This window comes from Physeter macrocephalus, chromosome 4, assembly GCF_002837175.3.
Source record: "Physeter macrocephalus isolate SW-GA chromosome 4, ASM283717v5, whole genome shotgun sequence".
NCBI lineage: Eukaryota > Metazoa > Chordata > Mammalia > Artiodactyla > Physeteridae > Physeter > Physeter macrocephalus.
Window position 1 is genome coordinate 87,108,667 of NC_041217.1, and position 15,597 is coordinate 87,124,263.

General features: G+C 54.4%; 1 protein-coding gene across 1 annotated transcript in view; it reads right to left on the bottom strand.

The window, feature by feature from the left end:
• Positions 1 to 7,973: 7,973 nt before the first annotated feature.
• The window catches only part of SLC6A17 (solute carrier family 6 member 17), a 47,074-nt gene continuing 39,450 nt past the window's right edge, over positions 7,974 to 15,597 (bottom strand). Inside the window, exons 7-12 of the mRNA XM_007106485.3 lie at positions 14,397 to 14,638; positions 13,901 to 14,093; positions 11,678 to 11,870; positions 10,935 to 11,094; positions 9,137 to 9,299; positions 7,974 to 8,660 (exon numbers count right to left, since the gene is read on the bottom strand). Of these exons, the coding sequence (XP_007106547.1) occupies positions 8,292 to 8,660; positions 9,137 to 9,299; positions 10,935 to 11,094; positions 11,678 to 11,870; positions 13,901 to 14,093; positions 14,397 to 14,638 (1,320 nt within the window). The 3' untranslated portion in view covers positions 7,974 to 8,291. The remainder of the gene's footprint in view (positions 8,661 to 9,136; positions 9,300 to 10,934; positions 11,095 to 11,677; positions 11,871 to 13,900; positions 14,094 to 14,396; positions 14,639 to 15,597) is intronic.

The window sequence follows — 15,597 nt, forward strand, 5'->3', positions numbered from 1 at the left end:
GGCTCCAAATCAAATGCTGAGAGCCTTCCCAGGAGGGGTCTGGGAAGAACCCAGACACAGAGGACAGCCCACGGGGCCTTGCAGAGGTCAGCTAGAAGGGCTCGGCACAAGCGATGAAGGCAGGGCTGAGTTGCTGTGAAAATCCTAGTGAAGGTGTATTTGGGGCTCTGGGGGAACACCAGAGATGGCCTTTGATGGCCCAGCTCAAGGGAAAAGACCAGAAGGGTACAGGCTACAAGCTCAGGCCTGGCCAGGACTCAGAGCCTCATAAACCATGGACTTGGAGTCAAAGGGCTAGAAGGGACCTGATTGTCAGCTCACAGGCACATTCTCCTTGACAGATTCCAGGCCTGTGGACCAGCAGTGAATGCTGGGAGACTGAGCTTGGCCTGGGCTTGGGCCAAGGGTCAAGAATGATATTGGGCCCCCATGGCCTCTGCATGTAGAACAGTGTTCATGGGATCACAGGATCAGGGCAGCTAAGGGGACTCCCGGAGCCCTCCTGGCTCAAGGCTGCTGAGCTAGAGACCCAGACCAGGTGCAGAGAGTGAGAGCACGCGTGCACACACGGAAGCTCAGGGCCCAGCTGGCAAGACTCCTTGGCACTCTGTGCTTCTCCATCTAGAAAAGTACAGCTTCCTCCCACCTGGGCTAAATTCCAGCAAAACTGGCTTATTCCATTAGAGTGGTTAATTAGTCCTGATGGGCCCAGTCCCCTCCAGTGGTGTCCCAGGGAAAGGAAAGCAGTTGTCTGGAGAGGGAGACCAAACTCTGGCTCCTCTTGGACACTCATGAAACCCAGGGATTCTTCCCTGCTTGGGTCAGCCCTGGGAAGAACAGACAGACCCAGAAGCCAGCCAGCTCTGACCCAGGGAGCCCCAGGGTGGAGCTTTGCTCTGCAGCTGGCACCATGGCTCGCTTGGAGTAATCTTAATAATGGTTGAGTGGTTGTTGAGTAACACACATGGTCTTCTCCCCGTCTCCCAGGGTTTCTTCCCATGTTAAGACCATGTAAGTAAATGCAGCAGTGTGCCTGGCACCGGTGAGTATGACAGTGACAGGACGTGCCAAGTCAGATTATTACTGCTTCTACAAGGCAGTAGAAGTACAAGGCAAGGGACCCCTGCCTGATCCTTCTTTGTATATTCCCAGTTTTTAGCACAATCCTAGGCACTCAGAACACTTGGTTTATACTTGATGCATGGAATTAATGAGGCAGTGGGGTGAGGGTGGGAGAAGGTGGGAGCCCTCCCTGTCAGCATCTTGTTATACTGGACGGTGCACTGGATTGGGAGAAACCCAGTCTTTGACCCCAATTTTGCCCCCACTTTGTTGACACTCAGATCGCTTCCAGCCCTTTGACTCCAACTCTGTGGTTTATGAGGCTCTGAGTTTCCCATCCCTGGGCCAGTTTCTCCAACTATTCTTCGAGGAGGCTGGGCCAGATAATCACTAAGGTTTATATTCTGGTTACTGTCGCTGTGAAACAAATTACCCAAACTTCGTGGTATAGATCCAACAAGTGCTGTATTTTGCTCATGATTTTATGGGTCAGAAGTTAGGAAGGGCTGTTAGACAGTCCTCGCTTAGAGTTCTTCACGCAGCTGCAGGCAGATGTCAGCCGGGGCTGCAGACATCTGAAGCTCAGCTGGACTGAATGTTCACTGTGGTGTGTGCATGTGGCTGGCAGTTAATGCTGGCTGTTGGCTGGGAGCTTGGCTGAAGCTGTCAACGGTACACCTGCAAACACACAGCCTCTCTGGCACAGGCTAGTCTCAGGGTAGTTGTACTTCTTAGGTGGTGTCTGGGTTTCCCCAGAACTCCCAATGGAAGTGGCATGACCAATTGTAATCTAGCCTCAGAAGTCACATAGCATTATTTCCGCCATACTCTGTTGGTCAAAGGAAGTTTTTGCTCACCCAGATTCCAGGGGAGGCGCATGGACTCCATTCTCTTGAAGTGTTAAAGAATTTGGGGCCTTTTTAAAAAAAGTCGCCATATCCCTATGGTCTGTAGAATCCTTCTCCTCTAGCCCAAGGCCCTGTGGCTGGAGCTGGCTGAAGCTGTGTAGCTGTTTATGGCTGTTTGTTGGGGGGAACATGATGGTGTGAGGGATTGGGGAGACACCCACACTTCTGATACTCCCTTTCCTTAAAACAGTGACTTCTCTCGCCTCCTTCCTTGGCTTTGAGTTTTAGGCTTTCAAAATAGCTCTGGGAGAATGACTCACTGCAAGGGTGATGGGGCCCCCAGAATGAAGCAGGCCCCATGGACTTACTCCAGTTGCAAGGAGGAAGGAAGCTAATATTTAAATGAGCACCTATTATATTCCAGTTTGGAAAGAATTCTATACTGGATTCCAGTAGGTTTACCAGAAGGAGTTCATTTTTTCCTCCCAACATCTCTGCAAGGAAGCGTTTTTATTGTCATTCTCCCTATAGAAAGTGGAGGTTCAGAGGGTTCAGGGACTTGCCGCAGGTCATAGGGTTGGTGATAGAGTCATGATTCAAACCTACTTCATGCTACCTGCCCCGGGCAAGCATGAGTCAGAAGAAGTTGTCTCCCATGCCCCCCTCACGCCCTCCTCTTCCTCCCTGTCTGCTTGCTATACCCAGGGCCCAAGCTCAGCCATTCACTTCCGCATCAGAACTTAGCTGTTTGTGCCCCACTCAGGCACCAGTGACTGAAGATCTCTGGCACCCTGGAATAGGCCTGTTTCGTGGGCAGCCACAAATTCTTTGGCCCCCTTCCCATCAACAAGCGGGATCTGTATGTCCTCCCATTAACTCTGGGCAGATGCTGTGACCCACAGAATATGGCAGAAGTGTCACTATGCCATTTTCCAGGCCCAGGCCTTAAGAAATTGACAGCTTCCATCTCCTATCTCTTGAATCGATCTCTCTGGGCACCTTGAGCCATCACATACAAGTCTGGCCACCCAGAGATGAACTGTGCTATGGAATCCAGGTGTAGATGCTCCTCTGGGGACAGTCTGAGCCCAGGCTGCCAGCTGTTCTCACTGAGGTGCCAGCCATTTGAATGAATGTGAGCGAGGCTGCCTTGGACCCTCCAGACCAGCTCATCTGCCGGTTGAATACCACTGAGTGACCTCAGTCACCACTAGAAGAGCCACTCAGACAAGCCATACCTGAATTCCTCACCCCCAAAATCATGAGATATAAGAGAACGGTTGTTTCAAGCCACTAAGCTTTGGAGTAACTTGATACACAGCAACATGCATTATCTCATTCAATCCATTCGTTATACCTATCTTACAGACTAGGAAATTTAAGTTCAGAGGGGTTAAATAACTTGCCCTAGGTCTTTCAGGAAGCAGGAAGCCTAGCTAGCATTGGAACTTGAACTTGGGAAGTCTGACTCTGTAACTCCCTCAAACCCAAGCATTTGTGATACCGCTTTTTAGTGGATCTATGTGTCCCTCCTGGCAGGAGTGTTGGCATTTCAACCCAAAACATTACCTTTAAACAAATAATTGAACTAATTTTCAAGGAGTGATATTTTTAGCACCAAGACATTCCCCTGTTTGAGAGATATATGGGGAGATTTGAAGATGGGGGGTGGGGGAGGAGGGGTTCCCTTCCCCAAACTCAGGACAGTGAGCGCTGCTGATTGACTTATCCTTGTGTATCCATAGCTGGCACAGAGCTTCTTCATGGTGGATACTTAATAAATGTTTGTTCAAGAATAAATTAGCCCACAAAAGAATAAGTGATGGAGTTGGAGAGATGGGTAAGTGGACCAAGACCTGGAGAGAAAGGTTTTCCTGCCATCTGGTGGCTATTCCTGGAACAACACTTTCTTCTCAGTGGCAGGAGAAGGAAATGGAACGTTCCTTGGGGGACTTTGGCTGTGTCAGGTATCAGGTAGCATCATTCTAGACTGGAGTAGAGTGCCGTGTGGTGGGGCCTCCCCCAGGATCCAGACTTCCTGTCTCTTCCAGTGTCTGTGCTCCTTGAGGGTAAGCAAAGAAGTAGTGCTTCCCCTACCCCCAGCTCATTCTGTTCTCCAGAGCTAAGCATTCAGTAGGTGCTCAATAAATACTTGAGACTGAAATTTGTGAAAATAGGCAATGAACAATCTCATATTTCACCTTTGCCTTCTACTGAAGTTTGCAAAACAGATAGCTACCTTGAAGAGAGGGACCGTTCTCTCAGAACATAAGTGGCCTGCTCCTGGCAAACCCTCAAGTCCCCGGCCATCCCCCACCTCAATCCCTCAATCTCAGCCCTCTGGACACTGGCATCTTCCCACCCTCAGCCCCTCCCACCTCCCCCCTTGCAGAACTGACAGGCCTAGATGGCTGTCTTCCTGGCAGCAAGGCAGGGTCGGAATTTTCCCTACGAGGTCCCGTACACGGACACAAAACACCATCCTCACATCAGACGAAGCCTCATTTGCCTCACCTGGAAAAACTTGGACAACAGCATATCTCCCTCAGAGAGCTGTTGCTCTGCGATCACATGAGCTTAGATGTGTGAAGTACTTGGAATCCGTAAGGCTTGCTACCAGTGTATGCGGTTACCTATCCTGGACAATTCCTAGGAAAATAAACACATGCCCCCCCTTCATCCTCCTCAGACTCCTCAGCCAGACAACCAGACAGCCAGGCAGCCCCCAAAGTCCCACAGTGGACCTCACCAACCCATCCCATCCAGGCTTTCAACCCAAAGCTGCCCTCGGGATCCGTGGCCTCTCCCATCCCCTCTCCCTGATCCCAGAGCAGGTCAGAAAGGCAAGAGGGGTTTGGTAAGAACAGACACTTTATTGTACACCGTGGGGGGTGTAGAGAGGAAGGAGGGGCTCCAGGGGTGACAAAGCCTCATCCCCTCCCCTGGGCTGAGTGGTCTTGACCCAGGGCTCTGAGCAGCATGGGGCACGTGGACTAGAATTTTTCTGAACTTGCGCCAGAACTGAAAGTGACACCTGGCATGCGTGCTTAGGATGAGAAGGGACGCTGGGCCCTTCTCCCCCATCCCCAGTCATTAGGCTCCAGTGAAGGGGCAGCAGGCCCCCAGTTTGGGGGCCTGATGGGCGCTCAGGGGGTCGGGTGCGTCCCAACATGTACTCCGGTGGGAGGGGGGAGGTGCAGCTGTGAAGAAGGCAGAGGGCAGCCCCCTCCCCGTACTAGTGCAGGCTTGCTCGGGCCTGGGACCACACAGCTTCTGACCCCCAGCCTCACGGCCTGTAGGCTGAGTCAGGAGGGCCTCTCCTAGCACTAGTCCCCAAAGACTTACTGCTCGAGGGCAAAAGCCAACCTGGCTGGCATCAACCTCTGTGCCCACCCGTCCACCCATCTTGGCCTCAGGCTTCACGTTGCCTCAGTGGAGAGGGCTCCCTGAGCAAGAAGCTGGTGACTGGGGCTGGAGGGCGGGCAGAGGCAGGACCAAGCCCCAGGGACTCTTTCAGGTACACCCCTGCCCTGCCCTGCTCTGCCCCGGAGTCTGCTCTGTCCCCTGTGGGCACTGCATGGACAGCACCAAAGTCAGTGGGGTGGAGACCCTGTGCTGGAACGCAGGGCCTGCCCCTCTCTGGCCACCTCCTGCTCCTCCAGGGAATCTGGGGCTGGATCTCTCTCCATCAGATGCCCTACCTGCTCTTGACCCCATCGGCCCCATCCACTCCCAGCCCCCCTGAGGAGTGAGCTGAGGCACTGTGTGTGTGTGTCAGAAGCACAGGGGAGGGGCGGCTGTTCCCTCTGAACACTGTCAGGGACGTCTCAAGGACAAACGCAGGACAGAGGCGCTGTGAGCTGACGCCCTCTTGGGGTCTCACCATCTTAAGAAACCCAGCGCTTTCCCGGGAGCTGAAGACATTGTGTCTCCAGTGGGCACAGCAAGAAAATAAAATAAATGTGGGGACTTCTCCCACTCCCCTAAGATGCCTCATTCCCTGTTTCTGGCAATCCCAGTGGGGTGAAGGCAATGAGTCACCAGTGAGAGGCATGTGCCTTTCCCAGGACGGGGGTTTCCCACGGAACCCTGCCCTGAGGCCTCGCCTGACAGAGCCGAGAGGAGGAGGAGGTGGCAGGAGGGCAGCGTGGCCTTCAGGAACTTGGTAGACACAGGGATCACAAGTCAGCACCCTATGCACACCCACACCCACATATGTGTGCGCGCACACACACGCACACGCACACGCACGCACCAAGCTCGGGGCCCTACGTCCAATGGCAGAGACGCAGCAGGACAGGGCCCGGCCTACGGCAGCCGGATACAAGCACTACCCAGCCCACGAGGACCAAGCTGACGGCCCCAGCTCAGCCGCCCTGTCACAGGCTCTGTCACAGGCTGGCGTGATGGGGCCTGGTCCAGCCACACGCTACAAAATTAAAAATATATCAAATATACAATGAAAATAGATCTTTACAGCACTGAGGATGAAAATAGTCCACCAGCCACAGTATAATATTGGGTTTGTCATTTAACAGCATTTACACCCACATGTACAGATTGAATATACAATAGAAATGGAATATATAGAAGAGTATATATAGTAGTGTCTCTCCTGGGGCCTTGCTTTTCCTGTTGCTATTTCTGCTTGGGATTAGGCACAGGGCCAGGTAGGGGGTGTTGTCAGGTGAGGGGGCCTAAGGCGTGATGTTGTGTCCCCAAAACTCATGTCTCTGGGGAGATGTGGGTCCCCCCCCTCCCCTCACACGCTCAGGAAGGATGGGTGGGGCTGAGAGGGCTGGAAATGGGAACACGTGTGGGAGGAGGATGAGGAAGGGAGATGGCAAGTGGACCCCAAGGGGGGGCGGGGAAAACCAAGGGACTAAGGGGTGGAGGAGGGACCCCTGGGCCTAGTGTGTCCCTCCCAGTGCTGAGAGCAGCCAGAGGCACAAGATGACTCAGGACCCTTTGTGAAGGAGCCAGGCCTGCCCCTGCCCTGCCCACTGCAGCTCTCAAAGATGGAGGTGTGCTGTCCCAGCCAGTCTTCCTTCCTCCCCCCACTCCTTCCTTCCATTCACCCACCCTTGCATCCTTTCATCAGTCCATTCATCTCTCTGCAGACTTCTGACCTCCAATCAGGTTCCAATCCTCTTAGCCTGCGCTCCGAGGGCAGCCCTCTTCCGGGGGAGGCGAAGGTAAGCGTGGGTGGGGTGCCGCAGGGCTGGGCCCCAGGACAGAGGCCCAGCCCTCCCCCATGGCAGCTTCCAGTGGCCACAGCACGGCCTGTGCCCCCTACACCCCGCCACGGGCCGGGAAGCTTGGGAAAGGTTTCCGAGGTGTCCACACACGACGTGCACACCGGGTGGCTGTGCTTGTACAAGGAGAGGGGCGGCGGCCCAAAGGGGCAGTGAAATTATCTCCTTCCCAGGTGTGAGCCCCTGAACTCCAGGGACTGCCATTCCAGGGCAGAAGCTGCCACTAGTGAGAAAGTCGGGCCCCGGGCGAGAGGTGGGGGGGTGTGCTTCACAGCTGTGCTCCAAACCATCTGACTTGTGCTGTGAGCCATCAGGTGTGCTCTGGAGACCTCTCCTCTCTCGAGGACAGAGGCAGAGGCCACGACTCTGGGCTCCCGGATGGGGGTGTGGGGAGAGGGCAGGCTAAGCCCTAATGGAGGTGGGAAGGGCTCTGGGGCCAGTCACTGCCCTACCAGGCAGGATGTGGGAGCACACCCACCCCCACCCCAGGCAGGGCCAAGAACACTGGAGGGTCCACCTGGAGCCCGGGGCCAAGGAGCCCCCTCATCCCACCACCCCCGCTGCCAAGGCTCATGCTCTAAACCAGAGGGCACTGTCTGCCTCACCAAACAGAACTTGGGGATTTCTGCAGGCTCCATCCCAAAGTCTGAGCCCTGAGTCCTGGCACCTCTGCCCCATCCCCAACCTTAAATTGGGCACCTCTGGAAAGGGACACCCCACCCAAGCCATCCCCGCGCCACCACCACTACCTGGCAGCACAGACCTGAGGGACTCCGAGACCTAAGAACTGCAGGAGAGAGGGAGTGTGGAGTGACCCCTGGAGTGGCCACTTGGAGTCTCCCCTGTGCTGGGAATCGGGACGTCTGTGTGGTTCCAGTTACTCAGCTGTAGTTTGGTAAGAGGATCTCTGAAGGTTAGCTGGGTTGGGGGCCTAGATTGGGGGACAGAGCTTCTCCCAGCCCCCACCCAGATCTAGGAAGCAGAAGTCGGCTGGGACTGGGGTGGAGGATGAGGCAGGGCAGACCCCCTCCCCTTGGGCAGAGGGCCTGGCCTGGAAGGAAAAGCCAGGCTGGGACACGTGGGCTGGCTGGGTGTGGGAGGCGAGGCGGGCAGGGCAGGGCGGTGGTCACAGCTCCGACTCAGGGGTGCTGGCCAGGAGGTAGCCACTCCCATAGCGTCCGTTGGGGTTGCCACTGGTCTCCAGGGGCGATGTGCTGCCGGGCCCCAGGTAGGAGCGGTGAGTGGGCATGGGGGAGGGCGCCTCGCTGGGCACCTTGCTGAGGATGAAGCGGGTCTCGTCGTTCTCCTCCAGGTTGGAGATGTCCTTCATCATGCGGCCCTTCTTGTAGGACACGGAGAGGGTGTTGGAGCCGTCGGAGAGCAGGTGGAAGTGCCGCAGAACGAACACCACAGGGATGGGCAGGACAGCCACGACGATGAGCGTGATCAGGAGAGCCATGGCCCAGTTAGGGAAATACAGGTAGCGCTCGGCAGCCTAGGGGTGGACACGGGTGAGGGCTGCTGCCCGCCCTGCCGCAGCCTCACCCTCTCAGGCTCCAGGACAACTTGCCCGCCACACCCATCCTGGCCAGGCACTGGCAGAGATGGGGTTCATCAGGGGCTGCTCCTTGGGTTAGCTGGTTCCCTTGGCTAAGGGCCTGAGCCTCCCTGGGTCTCAGTTTCTGCACTTGTAAAAAGTTGGGGTGGTTCCACTCCATGGACTCCACAGGGAGAGAAAACATGGGTTAGAAAGACTGGACAAGTGCGATCACCTTTCTGACCCTCGGTTTCCCCATTTGTGTGACAGCGATAACACCACCTCTCTCTTTGGGTTGTTGTAAAGGTTACAGATCAGCTGTGCAGGGTCTGGCACCGAGTAGTTGCCCTATAAGGGGTTATCTCTACCACCTGTGGCATTAAAGGCCTGGGAAGGTGCCAATGTCTCTGGGGTTTCAGGCCCCCGCCTCTCACCTCCTCCTTGATCCAGGCGCTGTAGCCCGGGGGCGTGACCCCCAGCTGGATGACGCTGGCCGTGGTGAGCACAGCCATGCACAGTGGAGACACGAACTTCCACATGTAGAAATAGAAGCGGTAGGGCTGGAAGCCCAGCATCTCCGTCAGCTCCTGCATGAACCTGCCAAGCACAGCGCAGGGTCCAGAAGTTGGCACCCCCACTATGCTGGCACATGGCCCCCAGCCACCTCCTCCAGGAAGCCTTCACTGACCAGTCCCTCCCTCCCAGGCTCTTACACTCTTCACATTCAATACATTATTCTGTGGCCCCGCTGGCCTCTGAAAAGGCTCTGTTGTCCTCCCCTAACTTCCTCTGACTATGTCACGTCACACCTCACCCAGGGATATGATACAGCCCACAGGACACGCCCTGGGCTGGGCACCCAGCCCACCTGGCACTGGCCTGGCTCTAGACTCCCCCTGCTGGAAGAGAGGTAGAAGTGCACATTCCTAGTGCCCAAAGGCAGAAGGCCGTCCTGACTCGGGATGCCTAACCACTGGGCATGTGGGTGACATTCCGGAAGGCTGGCAGGCTGTGTACATGAATGGCATTAAAAAAAATCATCTTTACCTCGGTTACACCTAGCTGAAATCTTGCATTTCTTTCTGTTATAAGTGCAAGCAACGACAGTAGTATTCACAGTACCCAAGACGCTGTAAGCAACTGATTAAATCACAGATATTTCCCTATCACATTACAATTGAGATACCGACAAACATCATTTAAGCTCATCACTGCTTTGAAATTACCATTGTTATCAGAGCCACAGCTAGATCTTGTAACTTAATGCAGTAAAAATAAAGTACACGTATATTACTGTATCACAGATTTTAAACATTATTTTGCTAATTTTCAATATAACTAGTTTCCTATATAATCTTATATATTTTATCTTGTGCATTAAAAAATAACAGTCTGAGAAGGGGCACCGGGCTTCACCAGACTGCAGAAGAGTGAGAGCCTTTCCAGCAGCGTGTTCTAACCCAGGCTCACAGGTTGCTCTCTGTCTTATCAGCCCATTCCCTCCTGCACTCTCCTAGGAAGTAGATGGCTGTAGCAGGGTCTGTGAGAGTCTGATTCTGAGACCAGGTCTAGACATCGGGGTGGGTCAGGCTGAGTGGGTTAGAGGAGCCCCGGGCATTGCTGAGTCAGTGAAAGGACTTCCTGGGGACACAGATTTGTCCTGAAATGAGGAATGAGGCCAGGCGCTGACAGTGTGTATAGGTTTCCCTGAGGCTCAGGCTAAGAGACCCAATCCTTTCATATTGCTGAATTCTCTTACCCCACCCAACCCCAAACTTAGGGCCCAAACCACACCTTGTTTCACACTCCTTTGTAGCTCACTCTAGAATTATGAGTCAGGCTGCTGAAGTCAATGGGTTCTTTGAGGGCAGGGGCCTCTTGTGTACCCACCAAGTGCTTAATGAGCTTGACAGAATTCTGAAGAGTTGGTACCCAGGAAAGGTGCTATGGTATTTTAAGCCCGTTCAGGATGATGCCAGCACCTGAATCCAGAAGACTTGTGTCCTCAGCCTGGCTCTCTCTCTCACCAGCCCAGTGGCCTTGGACAGTCGTGTCCTCTCTCTGAGACTCAGTTTCCCTAAGTGATCTGTAAGGGCACTTTCTGGCTGACATTCTGACTCTGTGATCTCCTGCCCCACTCATGAGCAGCCCTGGGAACACAGCACTCTCCAGGGAGTCATGATGGGACAGACCCCTCCTCCTGTCCCCAGCTCTCCCCCATGTCCCCCTTACTTCTTGGTTCCATAGATCCAGGCCACAGCGACGTTCTCAAGGATGACAATGACGGTGAGGGGCAGGGTGGCCGAGTAGTCATCAAACATGGTGACAAAGTAGTTTCCGGAGCGCTGGACGAACAACAGCCCCACGAAGAAGGCAAAGACACAGCAGCCCACTACAGAGAGCCGGGAGGCCGGTATGGGGGCAAAGGTGCAGGGTGGGTAGTGCCCCAGGGGTCTTAGGGGCACCCAGGTCCCTCCCATCTCACCCCTCCTCGCAGCAGGCCTGCAGCCCACCCTCTGGTAGGCCCAGCCCTGCATGGAGGTGGGGAGGGGGTCCAGGTGCTGAGGTTCTGAGCTCCTACTCTACTAGGCAGGGAGCACGCTGGGGCTGGGAGTGACAGGGATGGAACAGGGTGCAGGGCCTGCACGGAGGAGGCCACCCGTGCTAAGACACCTCAGCAGGCCCTTGGGGAGAAGGGCAAACGAACCAAGAAAGAGGCCTATCTCCCAGCCCAGGTTTGGCACAGATTCCCAAACAGCCTTCTCCCTTTCGGCTCTTAAGTGCTCTTCTCTGGGTGGCGTAGCCAGGCTCCAGCTGTGTGCCGGGTTGGGTGGGGGGTGGGGGGTGGAGCTTTCTAAGTATGGAGTCATGAATAACCCAGTGGGAACCCAATCTTTCTACAGTCAGAGCCACAACCTGTTCACTGTTCCCCTGGACAGCCCACAAGCCCAGTGGGGGCTGCCGGGAGGAGTTACCTGTGAACATCTCCTTGGGCACCTTGAAGGTGTCGATGATGGGTGTGGTGATGCCCGCCATGGTGCCGATCATACTGCCCAGGCCCAGGTTGATGAGCATCAGGAAGAACATGACGGACCAGAACGGGGAGGCCGGGAAGTGCGTCATGGCCTCGGTGAAGGCGATGAAGGCCAGGCCTGTGCCCTGCACGGACTGAGGGTGGGTGCGGGGGGCGGGGCTGAGCGAGGGTCCACGCCCACCTGGGAGCCCCCTGCTTCCTTATCTCCGCCCTCAGAGCCTTAGGAATATAGCTGTTCCCTCCTTCACAGAGATCCCCGCCCCCCTAAATCCTCTTGCTTTCAGCCAGTGGGTCTCAGATTTGAGTGGGCATCAGAATACCCACCAGGGAGTAAAACATTAATTCAGGACTTCACCTGTGGGGCCTGGAATCTACGAGTTGTCCAAGGACCCCAGGCGATTCAGATGAAAATGCTCACTTTTAGAGACACACCCAGCTCAAGACTCTCCTCCTCTAAGCAATGCAGCCGCCCCCAGCTCTGAACGCCAGACTTTACCCGAAGTGGTCTCAGCCTTGGCTGCCCAATGGACTCACGTTGGAGCCTTTAAAAAACACTGATGCCTGGGTCTCTCCCCAAGGACAATGATTTGTTTGGCCTGGGGGTAAAGCTGTGTATCAGGGTTTTATAAAGCCCCCAGGTGCCTCTGATGGGCAGCCAAGGTAGAGAACCACTGCTTTAATGCCCAGGTCCCTGCTCACAGGGAACTGACCACACACTGTCAGCTGACATCGCTTCTGTGCTATCTTGTAGTGTCTGCGGACTGTGACGGAACACCTCCCCAAACTGTGAGAGTGTAGTTCTTGTCATTTAGATGTTATCAAGATTGTATTATGTAAAAAAAACTGCTACGGGGACTTCCCTGGTGGTCCAGCGGTTAAGACTCTGTGCTCCCAATGCGGGGGGCCCGGGTTCTATCCCTGGTCAGGGAACTAGATCCCGCATGCCGCAACTAAAGATCCCACATGCTGCAACTAAAGATCCCGCACGTGGCAACGAAGCTCCCACACATGGCAATGAAGATCCCGCATGCCACAACTAAGACCCTGAACAGCCAAATAAATAAATAAATATTTTTTTAAAAAGCCTGCTACCATCCTACTTCTATTCAGAGGACCAGGCCACGCCTGTGAGAATGGGGCAGGGTCTCAAGGAAGGGCGCCGTCCTTTATGCTGCCAGTTACCTGGGGAAGAAACCAGGGCAGGGGTGCCCAGACATGGCCCTTTCACTCTTGATCACACGGGAAGAGCTCACAGGCGACACAGTCCCTCAGCATTAGGCTGGTGCCAGTAGAATGCAGCTGACTTTTTCACGAGCGCAGGGAAAGCGTCAGCTTCCCTGGCTCCGCGGAGAAGGGGAGGGTTGGTCGAGGCTGACTGACGAGAGCGGGCTCAGCCCCATGTGAGCCCTGGCACCAGCTGGATCCCAGGACCCCGTGGGTATGTCTCTCTCCTGTTACCCCTCCTAACAGAACAGTCACTTTGAAAGTTTCCAGCTGTGCAAACGGGGATAGAAGCAAGGTGTCCAAACTTGGGCCTGCACGTTAATGAGGGGGCAGCATTGCCCTGCCCTCCCCAGGGGCTAAGGGTCATTAGCCCTTAGTGGGAGTGGGGTAGCTGGGGCAGGGGCAGAAGCATCAAGCTTTGAACCTTGGCTCCCCTACTTCTTAGCTGTGAGACCTCAAGCAGGCTCCCAGCTTACAGGCTGCTCGCCTGTAAACCAGGAGACAACATTAATACTCGGCTCACGGCTCTGTCACGAGGGCCCAGGGGATAGACAGCAAAGGGCAGACGCTAATGTAAACACTTATTTTCTGCGTGCTGCGTCCAAGGCACTGTTCCAAACGCATTACACATGGCAGAGACGGGTGCGCAGGAAACCCATTCAAGACACGTGAAAGCCGTCCCCGTTCCCGGTGATTTCTGGGACTTGTGTGCCTGCCTCGTCTTCTCAGAGAGACTCAGCCGACCTCAGGGCAGGGGTTTTGGCCGACACCCTCCCTCTGTCCTTCTCTGGGCACATAGTAGGTCCTCACTTATCAAGTGAAAAAATGAGTCCCTGGAGGCTTTCTGCACCCAAGCTCCAGCCACCCATGGCCTGTCTCTGGGTCTTGCACTCCCACACCTGCCTTTCTGCCCATCCTGGAAGGACAGCCTGCCCCATACCTTGTCCAGCTCATCCTCCAGAAGGCAGGGATCGAGGCCCAGGGCTGAGAAATGGTCCTCCTTCACGGTCTTGATGACCTTGTACATCTCCGCATAGTCCTTAGTGGTCAGGTGAGAGAAGTTGACGTGAGGAGGGATGAGGGCCCGGCTCAGGACGTCGGTGTTGAGGTACCCCAGGATCTTCTCAGCATTCCTGCAGCACAAAGGGAAGGGTAAAGTCAAAAGGTTTAAAACAAAAAAGTCGAAAAAAAAAAGGTTAAAAAAAAAAAGTTCAGGTAAAACGGCAGGACTGGGCACCATCCTGGGGGCACCTCCTAGACACTCAGGCAGGATGCCATGGGCATCAACGGAGACATCTCTGAAGCTGTCCCTGTGGTCCAGGGCTGGGGACAGAGAGCTCCTCTGATCTCCATCGCCCAGCGCGGGTGGAGGGGGACTCTCCCAGGGGAAGGTGGACAGCGAGAAAAAAGGACAGGAGGAGAAAGGGGCCACCTACTCGACCACACACTTCTCGTTCATGATGTTGGCCTTGAAGCCCAGCACAGCGAACACCACGAGGGTGGCCAGCACCGAGGTGAAGAAGTTGATGAAGGACACCAGGGCGGCGTCGAAGTGGCAGTTGTTGTCCTGTTTGTTGTAGCTGGAGAAGGCGATGACACCCCCAAAGCCCAGCCCCAGGGCAAAGAAGACCTGTGTGGCTGCCTCCCGCCACACCTGAGGGTCCAGCATCTTGTCCAGCTGCGGTGGGGGAGGGGCGACCATAGCAGGGGAAGAAAAGAGACACAGAGATCATGGCTTAGGGAATTCCCTGGCGGTCCAGTGGTTAGGACTCGGCGTTTTCACTGCCGTGGCCCAGGCACAAACCCTGGCCGGGTAACTAAGGATCCTACAAGCAGGCGGCACAGCCAAAAAAAAAAAAAAAAAAAAAAAGATAACGGCTTTATTCTCGTGCAGTGGAATTCCCACCACACCCCCCTTCCTCAGCCTCACGGAGTCCAGAGGCAGCGTGGCACAGTGGTAAAGAGCTACGTGTGGCCTAGGCAATTCCCCTAACCCCACCCTGAGCCTCAGGTCTCCTATGTGTAAAACACAGATAGCAAGAGTATCAGGAATCTAAAAAATACAACAAGCTAGTGAATATAACAAAAAAGAAACAGACTCACAGGTATATGGAGAACAAACTAGAGGTAATCAGTGGGGAGAGGGAAGAGGGAGGGGCAAATGGGGGAGGGGATTACGAGGTACAAACTATTGTTTATCAAATAAGCTACAGGGATATATTGTACATCACAGGGAATATAGCCAAAATTTTATAATAACTATAAATGGAGTAAACCTTTAAAAATTGTGAATCACTGTATTGTACACCTGTAACATATAATATCATACATCAACTATACTTCAATTTAAAAAAAGAGTATCAGCTTCAGATGATTGTTGTGAGGCCAGGTAAGATAAAATAAACGCTACATGCTTACATAGTAAGTTCTCGGTTAATTTTAACTGCTATGTTGCTTACCACGGAGCTATCACACCAAGGAACATCTTCAAGGCCATCAGGAATGATGTGTAGGGCAAACTCTAGGGAGTGACATTCACTTAGACTATAGTGTGAATGGTGCCTCCTGGAGTTGTGCAGTATACAGCCTGCACAACTGTACGAGACAACTAAGAACACAAATGTCTCCCTCCTCCAC